Source organism: Aedes albopictus, chromosome 2 (assembly GCF_035046485.1).
Source record: "Aedes albopictus strain Foshan chromosome 2, AalbF5, whole genome shotgun sequence".
Taxonomy (NCBI): domain Eukaryota; kingdom Metazoa; phylum Arthropoda; class Insecta; order Diptera; family Culicidae; genus Aedes; species Aedes albopictus.
The window spans coordinates 257,135,028-257,158,769 of record NC_085137.1 but is presented as its reverse complement, the minus strand read 5'-3'; the positions used below and the strand labels follow the sequence as shown (position 1 = coordinate 257,158,769).

Sequence of the window (23,742 nt, the reverse complement as noted above, 5' to 3'; positions counted from 1 at the left end):
CGCCCTGAAGTTCTCACATTCCAAATGGTCGCCTTTCTTGTGAATGGGGCAGATTACCCCTTCCTTCCACTCCTCCGGTAGCTGTTCGGTTTCCCAGATCCTGACTATCAGCCGATGCAGACAGGTGGCCAACTTTTCTGGGCCCATCTTGCTGAGATCAGCTGCGATACCATCCTTACCAGCTGCTTTATTGGTTTTGAGCTGGTGAATGGCATCCTTAACTTCCCTCAGCGTGGGAGTTGGTTCATTTCTGTCCTCCGCTGCACTGGCGTCGTCGTTTCCTCCGTTGCCGTGGGCTCCCGTGCCTACGTTCTCCACGCCGTTCAGGTGCTGATCGAAGTGCTGCTTCCACCTTTCGATCACCTCACGTCCGTCCGTCAAGAGGCCTCCGTCTTTATCCCTGCATATTTCGGCTCGCGGCACGAAGCCGTTGCGGGATGCGTTGAGCTTCTGATAGAACTTCCGTGTTTCTTGGGAACGGCACAGCAGTTCCATTTCTTCACACTCCGCTTCTTCCAGGCAGCGCTTTTTCTCCCGAAAGAGGCGGGTCTGCTGTTTCCGCTTCTGTTTATAACGTTCCACGTTCTGTCGAGTCCCTTGCTGCAGCATTACCGCCCTCGCTGCATTCTTCTCCTCCAAAACCGTTCTGCACTCTTCGTCGAACCATTCATTCCGTCGATTCCGTTCCACGTACCCGATGGTGCTCTCGGCTGCGTCGTTGATGGCTGCTTTCACTGTACTCCAGCAGTCCTCTAGAGGGGCCTCATCGAGCTCGCCCTCGTCTGGCAACGCGGCCTCGAGATTCTGCGCGTATGCTGAGGCGACATCCGGTTGCTTCAGTCGCTCTAGGTTGTACCGTGGTGGTCGCCGGTATCGTACATTGTTGATGACGGAGAGTTTTGGGCGCAGTTTGACCATCACCAGATAGTGGTCGGAGTCGATGTTGGCGCCACGATAGGTCCTGACGTCGATAATGTCGGAGAAGTGCCGTCCGTCAATCAGAAGGTGGTCGATTTGAGATTTCGTCTGCTGTGGTGATCTCCAGGTGTAACGATAAGGGAGGCTGTGTTAGAAAAAGGTGCTACGTATGGCCATATTTTTGGAGGCGGCGAAATCAATGAGTCGTAGGCCGTTTTCGTTCGTCTGCTGGTGGGCGCTGAACTTACCAATCGTCGGTCTGAATTCCTCCTCCTGGCCTACCTGAGCGTTCAAATCTCCTATGATGATCTTGACGTCGTGGCTTGGGCAGCGATCGTACTCGCGTTCGAGCTGCGCGTAAAATGCGTCCTTGTCATCATCAGTACTTCCGGAGTGTGGGCTGTGCACGTTTATTATGCTGAAGTTGAAGAATCGGCCCTTGATCCTCAACCTGCACATTCTTTCGTCGATCGGCCACCAACCGATCACGCGCCTCTGCATATCACCCATCACGATGAAAGCTGTTCCCAGCTCGCGTGTGTTGCCGCAGCTCTGGTAGATGGTATGATTACCTCTAAACGTTCGCACCATGGATCCTGTCCAACACACCTCCTGCAGCGCTACGATGCCGAACCCGCGGTCCTTCAGTAGATCGGCGAGTATGCGGGTGCTCCCAATGAAGTTGAGAGATCGGCAGTTCCACGTACCGAGTTTCCAATCGCAAGTCCTTTTTGTTCGCTGGGGTCGTTGCCGTTGGTCTCGGTTCGTATTATTCTGTTGCTGATTTTCCGTTACAATGGTTTTTTACGGCTGGCTCGTAGGGCCTGACACCAACCCCCTACTTTCCGGAGGACCATAGTGCACAGTTGAGCTTAGAGTCCTTCCCTGGCACTCGGACGTAGATCAGCCGCCCCTAACATGGGGATCAGACGCTGTTGTGAGCCGCTCCTCCTGGAGAACAGACGCTCAGGTTTACCGAAGCAAACCCCCCCTTCCCTGTCAGCCTACGACCAAAGTTCCCACCGGGGTTGGTTACCCGATCTTCCCTATATAAGGTTGCTCATAGTTTCCGGCCGGTACCGCGTGGAGGCGTAGGGATAGGAGTTGCTGGGCAGAGACTATTGGATCACAATGGGATCTGAATTGCGCAGCATACCCAGCCTTAACCGTGTTTCTCCAATATAATTTATCCTTCTTCGATATAACCTTTGATTGGTCTCAAATTTGGGGCTCGTTAAGGTTGGGATGAGTACATATCTTGCTTATTAGTTTTAATTATCACCAATATGCGCTTTACACAGTGTACTCTGTGTATTCTTGCCTTGGGCGTTCTTTGGTGTGGTTTTGGCGATACCCATTTGCAATTGCAACAAATCTAATCTGGCCTAGTTTGGGTTAGGATTACTTTAATCACCTGTCGTCTTATAAGAACAGCAATGATCAGTTTTTGCAGACTAATTGAACAGCCCAAGTGACTTTCAAAATATTGTGGTAAACCAAATGGCTCTATGGGGTTTGTGCTAATTTTTGTGTCATTTTTTATGTTTACTTAGACTTACCAAGCCAAACGCTAATGATATTGTTAATGTATTTTGCGTTCATGTACACAACATCAACACTTGTTCAATCAACCAATTGAAATTTAAAATACGAAAAGAAATTCACGTACTCCACTGGAAGTCGAACCCACAACTCTCTACTAGTTATACGCGCGCTTCATCCCGGGATTTATAATTCTTAAAATCGTATACTATGCTTAGATATTAAGGTTACCGTGCCCTTAGTAATCTCACGCTCCCAAATTTATAATTTTTGAAAACAAAGCGATTACGGCACCAATTGATTCCTTTCTTTTAATTATCATTCGTGCTCACTTCTAGTGTAGTCTAGTCTAGTCAACTCATACACAGCCATCACTTGAAAAAATCCTTGAAAATAAAGATAAAATCGACTACTTTCATCATTTTTCTTGTCATTATCAATAATTGCAGTATATCGGAGATGCATTAAAAGTGTTGAAGCCGTCAGGCCTACTGTGCAGTTTCACTAAATACGTTTGAAAAGGGATCCTGTTCCATTTGGCAGGTGTAGGGTAAAAGCACTCCACCACTGCTCTAGGCATCGCCAAATTCATTTTTTTATGCATGAAGTGGCGAATATTGGATCATAGTTTTGGGGGCGAAGCCCCGTGTAAATTTTATTTCTAATAACTTAATTTTTGTCACACTGTGAGATATGTACGTACAGAATATAACCCTATACAAAAATTCAGATCAAATTGGTATGAAATCTTCTTGATTATAGCGGCAAGTACTCAAATTAGATACACCTGCCCAAATGGCACAAGACCCTAAATCACGGAACGACGACATCTCGTCAATTGCTCCGTACACGGAGAAACTGAAAAACTCAAAACTAGGTACTTTTAAACTCAATTTTGAGTTCTTTTTCATCTTCCTTTTCATGCGCTCTTTCTATTGTTGTCAGAGAGTGAAGAGAGAAACAACCCAACTTTTGCAGTTCCGTGCGTCAAGCCAACACTGAGTTTCTAGCACAGTACTCAAATTTGAGTGAATACAACCTAGTCAAAATTTCGGTTGGGTGGAAAAAACTTAAAATTAGGTATTTTTTCACATGGAAGCAAGCGGGAACAACCCAACGAAAACATCGATTCCATCAACTCAAAATTGGCTTGACGCACGCAACCCCGAAGTTGGGTGGAAAGAACTCACTTTTGGGTAGTTTCGTCTCTCCGTGTATAGAATGTGATATAGGGGAACAGAGCCCAAAATGCCAAGATGGGGTAAAATGGCCCAACGCATAAAATCATTCCTAAATGGGACTTGATCATTGCTATAGGTGAATGGTGTCAAGATATGTTTGCATTAAACATTCTTCTAGAAGCTAGGCCGCCAAACCCACGGAAAATCTTTTGATTTCCCAATAAAAATTTGCAATTTCCGGTTTTTCGTGCTTGCAATTAAGGTTTTCGGGTGATTTTATTACCAGCCAAGTGTTTCCAAGTAGATTGAGGCACCCATGGAGGCGCATGGTTGTTGAAGTCTACGCTATCCATGTTAGGGGTCATTCAAATATGACGACCATCGTTTAGCGGGGAAGGGGGTGACACTCCTTGTATTGAGTATACGAAAAAACGTGACAGAGGGTTGAAAGTAAGTCTAAAATGCCAGAAAACTGATGGACGTAATTTTTGAATGTTTTCATGAAGTGGCATCTTACCCCATGGCAGGTGGGCTTTTTGCACCACTTCCGTTTTACGAACCAGTTTTTGAAATCGCAAAAAAACGATGAAAATGCAATAATTTAGTGAATATTTTTGTTGAAGCATCGAGCAAATATTGTCTAGTTGCTGTTACCACTTTGAAAGCCTAACAAATGAGGCTATATATCATTGAAAACGATGAAAGTTTGAAAAATGGCATATTGCCCCACTTTCCCCTAATCATAAAGTGAAGACGTTGGGAGTGACCTTGCCAAGAAAGTAAAGGTCACTCCGATGCCGATTTTTTTTCTTCGTGGGATGGGAATTGCATCTAGCCCTACAGAATTCCTTCTCAACGTATCGCAAAATCTTGTCATCTCCTCTTCCAATTCCTTCTGCGCTTTCAGCTTAATATACTCCATTTCTCCAGCGATGAGCACATCATTGCTCGATGCCTTGTCTACAGCTTGCTCACATCAAGCCGGTTCGCAAAAAAGCGAAGTTTTTAGTTTAAAACTGTAGAAGTGCTCTAAGTTACTAAACTGAGAAGCAGGCTCTGTCTCAATTGGGACCTTACGCCAAAAATTAAAGAAAAACTGTTTTATTGAAGATAACATGAAGCACCGATTTGTCTTATAACATGGTGTCACCCACTTTACGTCCACCGTAACTTCTCGGTCGTTTTGTATTCAACGCAGCTATGTTGGCGACTAAGACTACGCGTTCTCGACTATACGGAGGTACTTCCACAACTGGATAAAACAATTACACGTAGAGACATAAAATCTCAAGCACAATTGGTCGGCGTTAAGTAAGAGTGGGCTAGGCGATATCTAGGGCAGGTAAAGATAAGCGAAGGAATTTCAATATCAAGTGTTTATCTGTCTCTACATATAGGTGATGCAATTTCCTATTGATTAGAAGAAGTGAATCCAAAAAACGTGTACAACAAGCAGAATTGAGATTATAAGTAGGGAGACATAGTGTATTTCCGGCAGCTTCGTCCTCTTAGTCATAAAGTGTTTTCGAAAAACAGAGCAACTCAAAACATTCCCATCCAAACTGAATAATGAGGCCAGGAAATTCAGGAAATTCGAACGAGATATTCTCTCATGACGAAGAGACCAAAACTGCCAAAAATACGCATAATCATCCAATTGTCAGACTTTTTTCATGGCAAAATTTTTCAAATCTACTATATTTTACAGAAATAGTCACGATCTTGGTCACGATATTATGGAAATCCTATAAAGTCATTTTTCGCACTTTCCAGGACGACGAAATGGTCGATCAACGGTCAATAAGAGCGCCACAGCTACGGTTACGGTTTGGTCGAACCGACCCGCTGTGGTCGTCTTTCAATGAGAACGCTCTACTAGAAGAGAAACGAGCACCTTCGCAACGGCTACGGTGGGGTCGATCGGGAGGAATGGTAAGGAATGCATGAATAGAGCATATGAAGTTGAATTCCTCTTTAATGGCGATTGAATTGCTCCTTACATACCTTTTCCCTTTTTCCCTTTCCCCATCAGTTTTCCACCAACGACGTTATGCAACAGAAGGCAATCCGAGCGCCCCAATTACGGCTTCGATTTGGCAGAAGTGACCCATCTTGGGCCATGTTCAATGAGCACCAGCTGGATGAACAGCGATTTGCAGATGCCACGCGACAGCCTTCGAAGGCGCTTAGAGGCGACGAAGCGGCATCGATGGAGTCTACTGAGGTAGGAATAATATTATTTTATTAATATCTTTCTAATTACAATTAGACACTGCTCGTTCGAACTAAGAAAGCATTTGACTACAGTCTAAAACGGTGCATTGTTAATACTATATGACTCTCTTATCTGCAATAAATAGCAACATGATTTGAGCGTCTTCGTCATGACGTGATTAAAATTATTAAAACAGTTCACATGCGAATAATTGTGTGGTTTTGAACCGCGTCCAACGCTCCTTGTGCCAAAACTGTGTTTAACTGACAATTTCGTCTAAATTTCTCACACAAACTTTGGGATCGAGATTCCACGGCAGAAACTTAAGGCGAAACTGGAAGCATTTCCTTACTTTTTGGTTTTTGATTTTTTATTAAATAACGAAGCAATATTTTCAAAATTGGTTTTCGTGCACATGTAGAGTATGGATCAAGGTATCTTTTGATTTTTTTTTTTGTAGTGGAAAATGTTTTTCTTTTTTGCAGAAACCATTTTTGAACAAAATTTCACAAAAAAAATGGTTTCTGCAAAAATGGAAAGCATTTTCCACCTCAAAAAAAAATCCAGAAGATACCTTGATCCATACTCTACATGTGCACGAAAACCGATTTTGAAAATATTGCTTCGTTACTTAATAAAAAATCAAAAACCGAAAAAATGAGAAAATGCTTCCAGTTTCGCCGCTAGGAATTTTGCTTTCTTTGAGTCCGTCTAGTGGGTGGACGACCATGCGTCTCCTCCACAGCAGAGCGATCGTTCACAGCAGAGCGAGCGAAGGGAACAAATCTCATGCGCAGCCGCTTAGCTGTCTGAGCGTGTGGTGCAGTAAGAAGTGACATCAATAGGCACTAAAACGACGAACCAAATCATATAGTTGAGCAACCCAAATTGGTGTAGATACATAATTCTAGCACACAATCACCGGATACTGGGATGGATGGATAATTATTGGTGAGTGCGTTCCACAAATGGCCAGACTGCAATGTTGTGCCCATACTTTTTGGGACACCCTATACATAAAAATGTCATAAATCTATTATACCGCTAATTTAGCTTGAAGACTTACAAGATGTACACTCCCGTGCAAAAGTTTGGGGTCACCCCCTCAAAAACATGCAAATGTTTTTTGGTCATATCTCAGTCATCTTTCATTCAATCCAGTCGTTCTCAGACTCTATCGGAAGATAGAGAGTTACAGGGGATGGCCAAAATGTTTGGGATAGGCAACTTTTTTTCTCCCACAAAAAAAATCAACATGCTGTAACTTTTAATAGAGTGCATCAAAAAATCTCAAATTTTGACTGTTTGTCAACCTATTATATGTGCATCATTGGTACAAATTTGGGCTCGATTGGTTAATTTTTCGCGAAGTTAGAACCGTTCGGCTAAAACACTATTATTTAGACAACTCATTTTTGAACTGTCATATCTCGGAAACCAGTGAACCGAATTGAATGAATTTTTTAACGTTTATCAACAACATATTGATACTTAATACGACGTTATGAAATGTAATATTTTCTCACGGCGCATTAAGTTATACTGGATTGAAATGTTTACCCATATGGAGGAAAATAAGTCAAATTTACAATACCACACAAAAATTACTAAATGTGTTCTTCCTTCAATCTAAATAGGCTCTAATATATCTGATTAGAGATAACTTGAGAACAGAAGTGGAAAACCTTTGGATATCAACACCAAAATTTATTGACATTGATGTAAAAAAATTACATTTCTTCGAGAAAAATCGAAAAAGTGTCAATCCATGATAACTTTTTTCAACGTTTAAAAAGTACCTATATTTTAATAGTTTGTGAAGTATTTATATATTGTTAGTGTACGTTCAAAATTTCATTCAATTCGGTGCACTGGTTTCCGAGATATGACACCTCAAAAATGAGTTGTCTGAAAAATAGTGTTTTACGCGAACGGTTCTAACTTTGCGAAATATTAATCAATCGAGCCCAAATTTGTACCAATGATGCACACATAAAAGGTTGACAAACAGTCAAAATTTGAGATTTTTTGATGCGCTCTATGAAAAGTTATAGCTTGTTGAACTTTTTTGTGAGAGAAAAAAAAGTCGCCTATCCCAAACATTTTGGCCATCCCCTGTAGATTTGATTCGTAGGTACTTTTCACAAATTTCATATGAAATTTTTAGTATAAAAAGTTTACCTAAACTTACATGTTTTTCCTAAATCTGTACAAAAAATGGTTTTCCGTGTAATTCAAAATAGGGTCGACCAAATTTTAAAATTAAAGTTGCATTAGAACCTTATTTCTAACCTCTTTGAGAGCCATTCATTAGATTTTAGGGCAAAAATTCAGAACATAATTGCAATTATATAGTTAGGTTTACAAGTCACCGTGCAAAAGTTTGGGGTCACCCCTTCTGATGCTGCATCGTGCAAAAGTTTGGGGTCACCTTCCAAATGAAGTCTGAGTCGGATTTTTGTTCAAATCGTCATTTTTTTTTTGTGCATCTTCAATTCTTTCTTTGATAGTTGAATGGCAAGACACAGAAATGGTTATGAAATGTTCATGAACTAAGTTCTAGACTAAGTTAAGGTAGAAAATGGTATATAAAATCCATACTAAATCAGCTGATTACGTTATATAAAGTGCGAAAGAGGATGGAAGTGAAATAAAAATTACTGATTCGTGAATTCTACCCTATATAACTGTAAGTGTTATAACCACAAACATACCATTACCCCAAAATCTATAAGTTTCAGGAATGTTACATATTTTTATTAGAATGACATTTTCATCAAAAAGTTATCTCTTTGCTTTGCACCAAAACCCAAAATCTCGAATGTAATAGTACATCCGGAGAAATGATATTCGTTGTAATAGTTTTTGGGGTAATGGTGTATTTGTGCTTTTAAGACTTACAGTTATATAGGGTAGAATTCACGAATCAGTTATTTTTATTTCACTTCCATCCTCTTTCGCACTTTAAATAACGTAATCAGCTGATTTAGTATGGATTTTATGTACCATTTTCTACTTCAACTTAGTATAGAACTTAGTTTATGAACATTCCATAACCATTTCTGTATCTTGCCATTCAACTATCAAAGAAAGAATTGAAGTTGCTCCAAAAAAATGACGATTTGAACAAAAATCCGACTCAGACTTCATTTGGAAGGTGATCCCAAACTTTTGCACGATGCAGCATCCTAAGGGGTGACCCCAAACTTTTGCACGGTGACTTATAAACGTAACTCGATAATTTCAATTATGTTCTGAATTTTTGCGCTAAAATCTTATGAATGGCTCTCAAAGAGGATAGAAATAAGGTTCTAATGCAACTTTAATTTTAAAATTTGGTCGACCCTATTTTGAATTACACGGAAAACCATTTTTTTGTACAGATTTAGGAAAAACATGTAAGTTTAGGTAAACTTTTTATACTAAAAATTTCATATAAAATTTGTGAAAAGTACCTACGAATCAAATCTAACTCATTATCTTTCGATAAAGTCTAAGAACGAGTGGATTAAATGAAAGATGACTGAGATATGACCGAAAAACATTTCCATGTTTTTGAGGGGGTGACCCCAAACTTTTGCACGGTAGTGTATGCCCTTTTAGACTTATTTTACAGATTGTGGTCGACTAATACAAACAAACTCATGTGTTTTGACTATAAAGATGTAATAAATAAATAAAAACAGTCTACGCATATATCGCAATGACTACCCACCCAAAATGTTTATGGCAGACTTCGTTTGAGTTAGGTATGTTGTGTCATATACACCAGGACATTCACTAACTTTACGATCATTACAAGAGGTACGATTAGTGTACACGGTGTACATCTAACTTTGACATGAAAATGCACGAATGCTAAAATATGCGCGAATTTTAAACTGAGTTGATGCAATGATGAATTTTGCATTATAAAGTCACAGATTTTCCCCAACATGGTTCAACCATCATTTGGCGAGTCTGGTTGCTAATATTCTATAACAAAATGTTAACCTTTCTGTTCAGCTACTCCACATATAAACCACGTAACTAAACGAAAGAGGCAACTGGGTAGGCAATTTGAGTAACACTTGCAAAATGTCTCTGTCAGCTTGATTTGCCTCCACTTCAGTATACAAGGAAGCGAAACATCCCCGGTCTGGTCCCCATTACCTTGTGGCGAATACTGCGCGGGAAGTAAAGCCAGTCAACCCAACTTCAGGTCAAGAGTCCTGTTAATGGTACGATATTTTACTACCTGCTAAACACAGGCATTCCTACGCGTTGTACGCCATGTAGCCGCAGGGAAATAAAAATTCCGCAAACCAAACTTCGGAGCTGTATAATGTAATAAAATACGAACGCGAAGATATAGAGAATTGGACGAATGCAGAAAACATTGGCGTAAGCAAATTGCTATGATATTGAAAATTCATTACACATAGTTTTCTGCCTGCATACATAATGAGAAACAATTGTGATCGTAGGTTCTATTGGAAATTGTTTTTTATTGTGCAACAGTTGATCGACAGTGGATCACGTACTTTGATCATTTGCTTCATTTCCTATAGATTTTGGTCCACTGATTCCGAATCTGACTTCAAAATTTCTGTAACACGTACGAGTTAAAATTAAATTTTATTCACAACGTTTCAAATATATATGAAAATTAACTTCGGTTTTAGCTGATTTTGACCTGCTGGTTCAATTGCTTTCCTTAGAATTCATGTAACACTTACGGTATTTGAGAAATAAGAGGTTTTATTCCCAAACAATGAATTTATTGACCGTATAACTAGTCCAGCTATACCAGTCGGCCAGTATGTTTAAAATAGACGTAAAAACCTGAAGTATTTGGAGGCAAAGTACGATTAATTGACAATTTGAGAGATGAGTTTGTGAAAAAAAACTAATTGTTTTGGTGGGAATCGAACCCACGACCCCGTATCACAAGTCCGGCGCTTTAACCAACTAAGCCACAGAACAAGTAACAATTCTGTGGAATATAAATTCGGGTCCGTCTTTCACAACTTTATCTCTCCTTCGGTTTTCAGACGTCAATCAATTCGCACTCTCGTGGCCTACGAACAACAATTAGTATGAGCATATTCTATTTAGGTTGCATATTGTTGTGACTTAGTTAGTTAAAGCGCCGGACTAGCTATACAGAGATGTGGTCTCGAATACCACCAAAACAATAATGGCAATTTATGTTCACAAATGTATCTCTCGGTTTGTCAATTAAACGTACCTTTGCCTCCAAATACTTCAAGATATGACGTTTATTCACAATATCTCATCCTTTCATGGAAAATAAACTTGTTTTCTTCATTGCATAATATTTTGCATATGTTGATAAAATATAATTTTTTTTTTTTATGTATTAACGAGATTTTTAGCCTTAGGCTAGTTCATCTCGGGACCCACGCTTTACTTCCCTTCCGAAGGAAGAACTCACATTTTGATTAGATTTTGAGCTGTTCCATATCTAACAATATAATTTCTATAACACGTACACTTTTTGAGAAAAAAGGGGGTTTAACTCACAAACGTTCATAGTTTCATAGAAAATTATTTTTACTATCCAAAAGGAGAATGAATAAACGAATAAAATTATAGCATCTAAAATGTTTGCTCAAACAACCATTCGACCAAACGCTCGTAAGTCAACGTTAAACTAATATCCGCCTACACGAATGCTTGCTCCACTATAAAAGTAACTTGCAACATCTATGCCTATTAGATTGTCCCAAAACTGCACATGGTCGAAAAGCTTGGGGGCTCACCTTGCAAATGATAGCTAAGGGTGTTAGAAATAATCTTTTGTATGACGGCAACTTTCAGAAATGACGTTTAGAGGTCGCCCCGGCGAGATTTTTGAAAAATGGCCATTTTTCGTAATAAATTTGATACAAATATTTTTTACCGTACAAAAATTGGCAATACCCACTAGTTTTATATTTTTTACAGCTTGATATGGATCCAAACTTCGTGGGAAAAATAATTAACGACATGTTTTGCAGGTAACTTTTTGATACTGAATTTTTTAATTTACTAAAATTTGTCATTTTTTGGTATACTGCGCATTTTACTCATCATAAAAAGTATCTGAACCTAATGCTAATTTAAAATAATTTCAATAAAAAGATAGGAAATTTTATGAAAAAAAAACTTTGCCGAAGGCAGCGTTGCGTTTTTTTATATTCACGATTTACTATTTGGTGAAATAATTTTTAGGTATTTCAAAAAAATCCCAAAAGAAAGGCCCTAAAACACATACAAAGTAAAAAATCACGTATGCTCAATAAGTTCTTGTCTTTATTGTGTTTAGGAATTATGGTGGCATCATTTATTGAATTTTTGTTTCCGTTAACAAATCCATTTTCTTTGATATAGAAAGATACCTACTAGCGAGAAACTTCATTAGGTACCATTTTGAGATGCCTCAGTAGGCCATGGCATTTTTAACGGTGATGTACTGACAATAAGGCAATCTGACGTTTGATCATCTTTCTCTGTTTCGCTGCCGAGGAGGATAGGTTTGTTTTCATACGGAAACGTTTCCCTATGAAAATATTAAACACAAAATTGCTATCTTCTGTGGCTGCTTGAGAGAGAAGGGTGATGAACGCTAGATTGCCTTATGGTTTATATGAGCATAATACACAATCAAACGCACGGCATATTTTCTATATCATTTGGAAGGTGATACATTCCACAAATCATGCCGATTTTGTTTTTCAATGATGTTGTTCAAATCGTTCAAAGACATGAATAAAACTAGAAATCCTCTACATAGAGATAAGCGGAAGTTACATATGTCGATTCGGCAACGCTGTTCATTTTGTTTACATCAGCTGCCAACACTTGCTGCAAAGCTAGATGTTCAAACTTTGTGCGTGACTTCGTAGTGGTTCAAGTTATTTTGTTTACATTTTCTAATTACACTAGTTTACAGCATTTTTGAACTCGGTAAGCTGATGATCATTTTTGGTGTAGAATCATGCCCTGAGTTCGAAAACGCGAAGGAAAAAAATTACAGTAGAGCGGAAATTTTTTCGACTTTCCATACAAGGTTGATGATTTGAAATCGATTTTTGTTCTATTTTTAAGCAAAGTCACTCACTTCACACACCTCATTCTCCGTAATCAATGCTCCGATTGAGCTGAATTTTTTACTGTATCTCGCCTACATATGATATGTCAAAAAAACGTTGAGAAAGAATTATTAAATTGTTTTTTTCTTATTGAAAAAAATACTTTTCTTCTAAAATTTTTGGGAATCTTGCTAAAATTTAAGGAGATCGTCAGTAAAACTCGCCAATATCTTGAATTTCATCAATCTGACGCAAAACCTGTATTCAGATGATCGAATGGTATTGTATTCAGCTTTTAATTTATGGAAAAAGATTTTAAAATAGGTTGAACAAAACGCAAAATATTTGAATTTAAGTAAATCGCATATTTTGAAAAGTTGTAAAGCTCGATATTGAGCTAAAACTCAAAAACTGTTCTACTTAAATTTTTTTGAAGGTCGGTTTCGAAATCAGCGCTAAATTGTGCTTCAAAAATGTTGGTCGTTGACAGAAGTTCACGACTTTCGTTTTATTTTGTAAACTTGTGTTATAATAGATTTTTTTTCAAAATTTTGAAAAAAAAATAGTGGAGCAATCGATGAAATCTGAAATTTATTGTAAAGTGTTAAGCTAAACATATCGGCAGAACTGAAGCAAGAAGCAGCAATGAAAGTTTTTTCGAGAAGTGCAGCAACAAAAGTTTCGTCATAAGCTTGAGCTTTTGAAAGCAGAATTAATTAAATTCTATCTTTTTACTAAACTTACATATACCGTCAATTTCTCGATATTAAAAATAAATAATTTTAATTTATTTAGCTCGGATTGCAATACCGTTCAATCGACGCCTTCTTACGAACGATCAGCCTGTTCATTTGGCTCACACTTTGACAGTTTTTTCTGCACGATTGGCTTACAATGGCCGCCTCCGCAGATCTCTATAATGTAGGATTACTAAATAAAACGTTCTATGTAGTAGTCCCTATAATTTTGATCAACATATAGGATGATAAAAATTACGTCACTTGTTTACGTCCAAAACTGTTGTTTACCAATAATAGCCTACCTTGTCTTATTGTATGCCGTGTGTGTGTTATGGTAATCAAATTGTACTAACCTTGGAATACATGACGTTAACTCGTTGGTTCATCTCATCCCACCCGTTTCAATTTGCCTCGGTTTATCTTATTTTCGGTGTTGATAAGATAGTTCAAGTCAGTAAATATAAAAAAGACATGCTCTGTTGGTATGGATCAACGTATTCGCCTTTATTCACTTTGCCACTGTTTCCTGGGCTGTTTCACTGGTCCAGGACTCATACGTCTTCGTGTAGAAAAATAATTGAGAATATCGACAGGAAAGTAAGATAAACGCGAAAATATGGCTATACATTTTGTGGAGAATATCTTAAAAAAAAGGCAGTACTAAGCTTGTCAAGAGAGCTAGCTTTTTAAGAAATCTTTGCTAGTTAATTTCTATATAAAAGGATTGAATAACAAAAAATAAAAACCAATTAATGATCCAATTAATGTCACCATAATTCCATAACACAATCAAGACAAAAACTTGATGAGCATACGTGATTTTTTACTTTGTATCGTGAATAACTCTAAATCGTGAATAACTCTAAAACGGATAGAAAAAACGCAACGCTGTCTTCGGAAAAGTTTTAAATCATAAAATTTCCTATCTTTTTATGGAAATTGTTCCAAATTATCATTAGGTTCAGATATTTTTTATGATAGGTAAAATGCACAGTATATCAAAAAATGACAAATTTTAGTAAATTAAAAAAATCAGTATCAAAAAGTTACCTGCAAAACATGTCGTTAATTATTTTTCCCAAGAAGTTTGGATCCATATCAAACTGTAAAAAATATAAAAATAGTGGGTATAGCCAATTTTTGTACGATAAAAAATATTTGTATGAAATTTATTACGAAAAATGTCCATTTTTCAAAAATCTCGCCGGGGCGTTCATTTCTGAAAGTTGCCGTTAAACAAGATTATTTCTAACACCCTTAGCTATCATTTGCAGGGTGAGCCCCCAAGCTTTTTGACCATGTGCAATTTCGGGACAACCTAATGCCTATGCGCCTTTGGAATTGATCCAATGCTACCCGACTGATACATTTTTAAATTATTTAAACATATTTCCATGAGGATGATATTTCTCACTAGGGGAAAAGCGGGTAACACCGTCAGGGTGGGTAAGCCCGTCACCCCAATGATTTTACCAGAAAACAGTGATTTAGTAGCTTTTTGGCCACACGCCTCATTTGTTTTTACCATTTTTACTCTTTCGAGACAAATGATACCAAAATTGACCTGTCAAACACGAAGAAAATAAACAAAACAAACGCACGCGTCATTGTACCAACGGCGGATGTAATATTTCGTCGGTAGAATTTAGCTTCTGAAATACAAAAGAAGTGCAAAAAATAACTTTCATCAATCATGTATTCTCATCTGTACTATTCTTTAGTGCCAAGATTCACCGAATGGTCAGTTTCAACAATTGGGTTTTGAAATTATGAAAAATGTTTTGATTTTTTGATTATATACGAAAGTTCACCTTTTTCTGAGCCACTATGATTTTTTTCAGATTTTTAGAACCTTATTTTGGTACCTAAAATCAATTCCAAAGAGATATTTTGAAATCACCTTTTGACAGCTGGGCAACTGTTTGACAGCTCCGCCCAGTACAAACGGCGACGAGGGGTGATTCGACAAATTGCTCCCATACAAACTTCAAATTGATTTTTAAATAGGTTCCCGGGCTCCAAAATTCATGAAAATTTGGATTTCAGCTCAGTTTGACATGTAGATTCAGAATATCGATTTATCTCAACATCGTTAAAGAAGCCAATTATTCAGAAATTACGGTGTAATTTAAGAAAAGTGGCCTTTTCGGGTAAGCCCGTCACTCATCGGCGGGGGTAACACCGTCATGCTCTTCGGATGACCGGATGTTTGTTGAACTGGCTAGGCATTTCTATTAGATGCCACGCAACTACAAACTGATGACCAACCAGGGAAATTTCTATAGGGGTCGCCCATAAATGACGTAGCATTTTATGGGGGGGGGATGAGTTGGAGTCTCAAATTATGCTACTAGCTATGTATTACGTATTGGAAAGTAGACTACGAGGGGTGGAAAGGGGTGTCAAAAATCGTCAAAAAATGTTACGTCATTTATGGACGACCCCATATGGGTTTCTCCTGGAATTCCTGCGGGGTTTTTTTCTAAGGCTTCTTTCAGTATTTCCTACGATTTATCCAACTAAATCTCCAGGAGTTCCTGCTTGGACTCTTCCTGTTCCTTTCTGGACCTTCTAAGGGCATAATTTGTGGATTATTTTTTCAGCGATTGCATATTCACTAGCGCCGCCTAGTGGCAGAATCCTGAACCACGTGTCCCGTTTTATGTAAGTCTATGTCATACTGATCAACTTTGCCGAAGACACCAAGTTATTGGATTCTGAGATATGAGGTTTGGAAAATTTACATGCCCACTAGCGCCGTCCAGTGGAGGAATTTCGAACTTTGTAACTCATCATCTCTAAGTTATTAGCGTATCCAATATTTTTTCCGAAGACACTATTTCTAATTATCAGGGTCTTGAGCTGTCGTACATCGTAACGTTTGTCAAGCAATGGTTCATGGTTCATGTAGTGCAATTTAGCATCAAACTGTTGGTGGCGCCTCTGGCGGCCAAGTTACCAACTAATCATATGAACCTAAGTTCTAAATGGTAGATCTTTTCAAACCCTAAAACTTTGCCGAAGAAAGTATTGCGCTCTCTGTTAACACACCCGGGATAATTGGCCACACCCCCATAAGCCCAAATCCCATAAGCTCTCCTATTAGGCGAATTCCAATTTCGCCCCCCGACCAGTGATTTTACAAGAGTATCAACTGTAGAATGATTAGTAAACCATCACTGCACTTCAAAAATGTATTGAAAATATTTTAAAATTGAAATCTTTAAAAGTATTAATATAAAAATATATATGACGGACTTACCCCATAGGGGTGACGGTCTTACCCGCACTGAATTAAAAACATAAATATTTATTATGGTTGTGTTATGTGCATTGTTCGCCAGAATAAACATAATTTGACAATTCCAATGCACAAGTCTTATAAAAAAACTAATGAATCAAATAATCTGCGTACTGAAAATATCAATTTTCGCCCTACATTTATTTTGAAAAATCCAAATGCTTAAGGTGACGGGGTTACCCCGTCCTCCCCTACCTATCCCTGTTTTGATTGACTTTCAAGAAAGTAATGTGTTTAATGCAAATCTAAATTTTTGAACGTTTAACTTATTTTATTATTCAACCCTCTGCTTAGGGACAACTATTTTTAAGTACATATCAACACAATTCAAGACTGTTATCGCACCATTGCAAAAAAAAAGCATGTTAAAAAGTGAACAATTGCGTATTTGTAAGTTTGTGTACCAGCCAAACAGCAATGAGATGCATAAAAATGCATTGTGGATCACAAAGCTTCATTTTCTTAGATCGTTCACCGTGGATATGCATGCACACAAGTGTCTTGTCTGAAGAAAGATGTACAATTTGTGATTTTACCACCCAAAGCGTTTCCATCCACTTAACTGTAAGTGATTTGCTTCTCAACCATTCACATCCTTCGGTTTCTCCACTCATTCCTACTAGACTACTATCTGCTACCATGTTTCCTATCGTGGTTCACAACTGGCTGTTTAGCGTATAAATACACATCTACCTACGTATAAATAGTAGCATATTGTTTGCAAATGTCTGGTCTGGTGAGAGGATAATTTTCTTCTGCTCTATCCGGATTATGTCAGTTTGTGCAGCACCTCATGGTGTAAATTTAACGCCTGCGGTAATTAGCATTGGCAGAGGAGGAATCATACGGAATGGGGAGCGCCCATGTGTGGCTAAATAACTTAACCAAACTAATAAACGTTTTCGCACCAGGATTAGCTGCGATCATCTCCACTCGATGCTAAACATCTAGTTGGTAGTACATATACCCATAAACGTGTTTCGTAGAATGCCGCACATTGAGTGGATAATGGTAATCCTTTACTGTGTGGAATTGCGAAAGGGGTTCGGGAAGTGGTGCAAACATTGTTGGTAATCAAGACAGGGTTATACAAGGAAATCGTTGTATGATTGCAACGATTTGTTTCGCATGTTTTTGTTTTAAGAGATAAGATCCACTGCCGTAAATTTTCAGCAGGACCCATCTACACTTTTAAAATTGGGTTGGGAAGCATGACATTTTTCGGTTAATGAAATGAACAATAAAAATGTGATCGAATCAAACCAGATGTTTGAGCATTGATTTGTTTTTCATCAAATATTCGACCAATATTCGTTGTTAGAAAATGATCGTTTTAGCTAAAAAATGATCATGTCAAAATTTGAAGTTCGTATCTCAAGGTTAAGTGGTTCCTCAATGGGCATAACGTTGTCAAAAGTTGCATGGGAATTTTAAAACATGAAACTTTCTTTTCGACTAGAAAAATACGCTATTCTACTAAAACCGATGATTTTAGGACCCTAAAGGCCCAAAAATGTGCTTAGAATTGCGATATCTCCACTAGTTTTTGAGTTATCGAACAAAATAGGATAGGTTTCCTTCGGGATCTAAAAATTGATGATTTTTCGGTAGTTTGTCAATAACTCAAAAACGAGTAAAAATATCGCAGTTCTAAGCCCATGTTTGGCCCTTTAGGGTCCTAAAATCATCGGTTTTAGTAGAATAGCGTATTTTTTCGTCGAAAAAAAATCATGTTTTTTAGCACCTGTTGAGCCTTGAGATACGAACTACAAAGTTTGACACGATCATTTCTTAGCTAAAACGATCATTTTCCAACAACGAACTTATAACATTTCTATTATTATTATTATTATTTTTTTTTTTTTGAAAATAAGGGAAGGTATAAAAAAGGTCATCTTTAGTGATTCGTCGATTAAGAAAAAATAATGCGAATTTTATTGTGAGACATACTATGCAAAATAATTGTTTTGAAATATCCAGTTGAAAACAACTGAACACACGACATGTATTGAAATGCTGGTTTGAGCAGTCACTTTGAAAAGAAATATGAGTGATTTTGGTTTTGTTTGCTATTATATTGAAAATCAAGCAATCTGGGAGTGATCTTGACTATGATTCTACCGATGATCGGCCTACCGAGAATAAGTGGAATTCATTGAAAAAAAAAATGTTGGAAAAGTAGTTGTAGAGCAAATTGTTTGAAGCGTTGACAAATAACGAAAATATCGACACTTTTTTTTCTCAAAAAGTATTATGTAAATTTGGCTTTAATAGAAAATACACCCCTAAAAAGGGTTTTCATATGGATAGTTTTGATCCAAGTTTGCCTTTTTCTTAACTGGAATCATAGTTCTTAAATCATCATTCATTTCAGTCCTGGGCACCCACGGTGCGGTGGTGCAGAGGGCCGAATTGAAAATTTTCCATCCTGGACGAATGCCAGCCATCGCCTTGACCTGTGGCCAGGTCAAATTTCTGTCGTCTTGCTTGATTTCGTTGTTGAGGCTACGCCGCCATGAGCCTCTGGGTCTTCCACTGCTGCGATGTCCTGCTTGGTTCCAATCTAACGCTTGCTTGCAGATTTCGTTTCCGCCCCTGCGTAGAGTGTGGCCGACCCACCTCCACTTTCGCTCCTGAATTTCTGTCGCTATCGGCTTTTGATGACATCGACGATGGAGCTCCACGTTGGAGATCCAATTGTGAGGCCACCATGCACGAATTATATATCGCCGGCATCTATTAATGAAGGCCTGCAGCCGTTGAGTGTTCTCCACTGATACACACCTGGTTTCAATGGCGTATAGCAGCACAGATTTCACGTTCGAGTTGAAAATTCGGATTTTGGTGCGCCGACTAATATGGTTGTTTTTCCATACTTTTCTTAAACTCGCAAAAGCAGCCCTCGCTTTCTTGATCCGTGTACCTATGTCGATCTTGGCGCCGTCATCGACTGCCGCTTGGCTACTAAGATATTGGAAGCTTTCAACATTCTCCACTAGTTGCCCAGCTAGCTACCGTTAAGTTGGAAGGGTTGACTACATCCAACGATTTGGTCTTGTTGACGTTGATAGTTCTTAAAGGAATCATAGTTTTGAGATAAAATGTGAAATGCCTGCCGCACTATCAAAGTAACCCGTTTTCGGTCATTTAAGGGCGGACGGGACGGTCGAGGAAATACCCGCCATTGCTCTGTGGCTACTAAGATGGTAATCTCAGATTCTACTTCATATTTTGCAACAAAAACCTATCATTGTGTATGCTCACTTGCAGTGCATATGCTGATTGGTTTTCAGCAGCTTCAGTGCGATAGAACTCGAGATTACCATCTTCAAAATCGCGAGGCAAATTGTTAGAAAGAGAGGCAAGATAGGAAAAATAACACGGCGTCCCGTTTCACCTTAAACATGGATGCTTATTTCACATTATTTTGTGCATTTCTATGCAAAGTTATTCGAAGAATTAAGAAAAATCTCATATTTAGAAAGAAAATATGAGATATGAGTAACAAAATCGAGGGGTTTCAACCAACAAAAGATTCATCTACTCGGACAACCAAATACAGTTTTCTTACTTACTTGACAGGAACTAAAGAATCTGCATTTTTTTTTTTTTTTTTCACTTTTTATCCCACTGCATATCGACGCGAAAAACCACATCAATGCACATTTCTACACAACGGTACAATTGGAATTTGCAAATTTAAAATAATTTTATCACCCTTTCTCACCTGCGTTGATCTCTAGTTGAATACATGATTGGATGATACCGGCGAAACTAAATGTACCCACACTCGTGTTTCTGCAATCCGCAACGATACAACCTCAATCGTCATTATTGATGATACATGACATTGAAGCATTGCGTATTGCCGTGACACGACACTTTTTCCCATATTGTAGCTTCTTATCGCCTGCATCATTATGATGGTGACGAACTAAATTTATGAGCTTTAAAGAACTGTAACGTAGTTATAAGTTTTTTAGTCGTAGTAAAAACAACGCTTTCGTTTTGGGTGAAATTAATCTGTTTCCGCAGTTTTGGCGCCTAATTTTTGAATATTTATCGCTATGGTTAAACTCAATGCTTTTTTTCCCACCCGAATTAACAATCACAAAATGCGAAAATCTATGCAAAACTTTTACAAGTTTACTAAATGATAAATTATTAAATTTCAAAGTTAATTTCAATCCTAAGAAAACGCCTGAAAGTATGCAATTTCCACATTAAAAAGCGATTACTTTCCAAAAGTTTAATTTTATACATAAATTGGGTTTTTAAATTTTGAAAAATGTTTTGATTTTTTGATTTTATACGAAAGAGCACCTTTTTCTGAGCCACTATGATTTTTTTCAGATTTTTAGAACATTATTTTGGTACCTAAAATCAATTTCAAAGAAATTTTTGAAATCACCTTTTGGCAGCTGGGCAACTGATTGACAGCTCTGCCCAGTACAAAATGCGACGAGGGGTGATTCGACAAAACGCTCGCATACAAACTTCAAATTGATTTTTAAATAGGTTCCCGTGCACCAAAATGCATGAAAATTTGGATTTCGGCTCAGTTTGACATGCAGATTCCGAATATGGAATTATCTCAACACCGTTAAAGAAGACAATTGGAATATTTATAGAATTTGATAGCAAACTTAAGTTTAGTGAATACTTGGCAGCTAGAAACATTAATTCGTATATTCATTATATGTCTGATACTGCTACGGTAACAAAAATTTTAAAGTTTAGTTCGCTTAAAACACGGATTCAAATATTGAATTTAATGCAGAAATATGTGACTCATCATACAATAGCCCTTGACCATTTCGTACATATTGTTTTGATTATTGCCTACATTTTCTTGAAACTATGATTTTATCAGCTAGCTGATTGTACAAAAGGCATACCGTGCACACGAAACTTATTTTCAATTACCTTGAAATCAAGTCGATTTGAAGCTTTTTATTGTTATGAATAAATAAAATATGTTTTCGTCTGTTTTCAACTCCTACCTCATTTTTTTTATTTTTTCGGAATTGGGGATTCTGGGGTAATACGCACCAGTTAAGGAAGATGCATTCATATGCATATAAAAAGGTTTATTCAGTATGGATATGGAGCATATACGAATACAGAAAAAAAGTACATATTGCCGTTTTTGAACTAGGGTACCTGTACCAATTATGGCACTACCTAAGGATAACTATTTAGCATAGCATAGCATAGCATGAATACTTGCACAAATCTTGGATGGAGTTGCAAAGTTGAATTTCCATTGACATTGCTGATGTCGCTACTATCTACAATGTCATAGATTCACTCAACTCCACACACCTGGCCAAGTCCTTGCAAGCATTTATAAATCCCTTCATCAACTTAGAAAGAGCCCAGAACTGAATCATCTTCCAATAGATGAAAGGATGTTGAAAATACACACTCAGATTCAATTTCGCTGTTCGGTAATTATTTCACCGGAAAAATTCGGTAAAGTGAAAAAATAACCGTTTTCCGGTAATTATCGTTCGTTTTACCAGAGTTCGGTAGTTTTTCTACCGATAGATTTGTGATTTAGTCAGCATCTGTCAAATACATTACAGTACGAACTGTGAAATCGAGATATTACCGTATCCTGTAAATTAAGTACTGAAAAAGTTTGTACATCCTACGCTTTATGACCGAAATTCGGTAAACTGTTTGCTTTTGTCAAAGCTGTCACATTGTGGTTGTGATTCCCACTCCAGTTACGTGGCTAAAGAAATTGAGTTATTATTTGCTAAAGTAAAGTGAAGTGATCCAATAAAGTGTGATACGATTCTCTTTGATCCAGGTCTTTTTTCTGCTCGGCCCCAGACGGGAACCTGCCAAAGCCCCAAGCTGCTGGTCTTTAGCCGACGGCTGCTTCCGGGGTGTGCACTCAAGGCCTCTTGTGGTGACCTGGATCTCAGGGTCGTTGAAATGGTGGTAGACTCACTTCCCACCTTTTGGCACCGGGCGGATAATCAAATTGCAGAAAGCGAACAAGGGAACGTGGTTAAATAAAAAAAAATGATCTAATTCAAATAAATTCAATACTGATACTTTATTTCAATGAAATTAAATAATGAAGCTTTTATTCGAGGGAGGTTTGTGAAAAGGGAAAAATTAGAATTGACACACCTTTTTACTCGGGCTTCCCGGTTTCCACGGGACTCGGGGTTGGGTAGACGCCGTGCTTCGACGCTCGCAGTAGGCTCGGTTTGGCGCGTGCCTGGTTCGTCCAATCTTGGATGGCTCACCAGCGTCGGAGACGTCCTCCTAATTGGCGTCGGGACGCTCGTTCGTTGGTTTCCTGCTCTCTTCACTGGTAGTCTGCACCCACTCGGTTCGCGGTCGACTCACACCCACGTGGCACAATCTTCAACGGTCGAACGGTCACTTTCACTGACGGGTTTCGTTCACCACACGGAAATTTGTTGGATGATCGATCACACGAGAATTCTGTTACTATAGTGGGAATATAGGTAAAATCGCGGACTACAATATACTTGGGTAAATTCTGTTACCAAAAAGAGACCTGAACCAAATCTCAGGCGGGTTTTATTGCAGCTGATGTTCGTGGTTGAAATCAGCCTCCACATCAACGGGCAGTTTAACAACTAGATCAGCCGTTGAAAGATGGTCGTTTGGTGTCAGGGGGTATTGCATGGAGTGGAATGAATTTGAATTCAAAATATAATAGGGTTGTAAAGGACATCTGACACCAAGGGAAAAGGAACGGGAAAAGAAAAAGGAATTTTAT

General features: G+C 38.3%; 1 protein-coding gene and 1 non-coding gene across 3 annotated transcripts in view; one reads left to right on the top strand and one right to left on the bottom strand.

Moving 5' to 3' along the window:
* Positions 1-23,742, top strand: part of LOC109428273 (short neuropeptide F) — a 142,965-nt gene that overhangs the window by 112,505 nt on the left and 6,718 nt on the right. For both annotated transcript variants that reach the window (XM_062851598.1, XM_062851597.1), the window contains exons 4-5: positions 5,415-5,573; positions 5,674-5,865. In XM_062851598.1, the coding sequence (XP_062707582.1) occupies positions 5,415-5,573; positions 5,674-5,865 (351 nt within the window). The remainder of the gene's footprint in view (positions 1-5,414; positions 5,574-5,673; positions 5,866-23,742) is intronic.
* Positions 10,749-10,821, bottom strand: Trnat-ugu (transfer RNA threonine (anticodon UGU)). The gene has a single exon. It is a non-coding gene; the product is annotated as a tRNA-Thr (tRNA).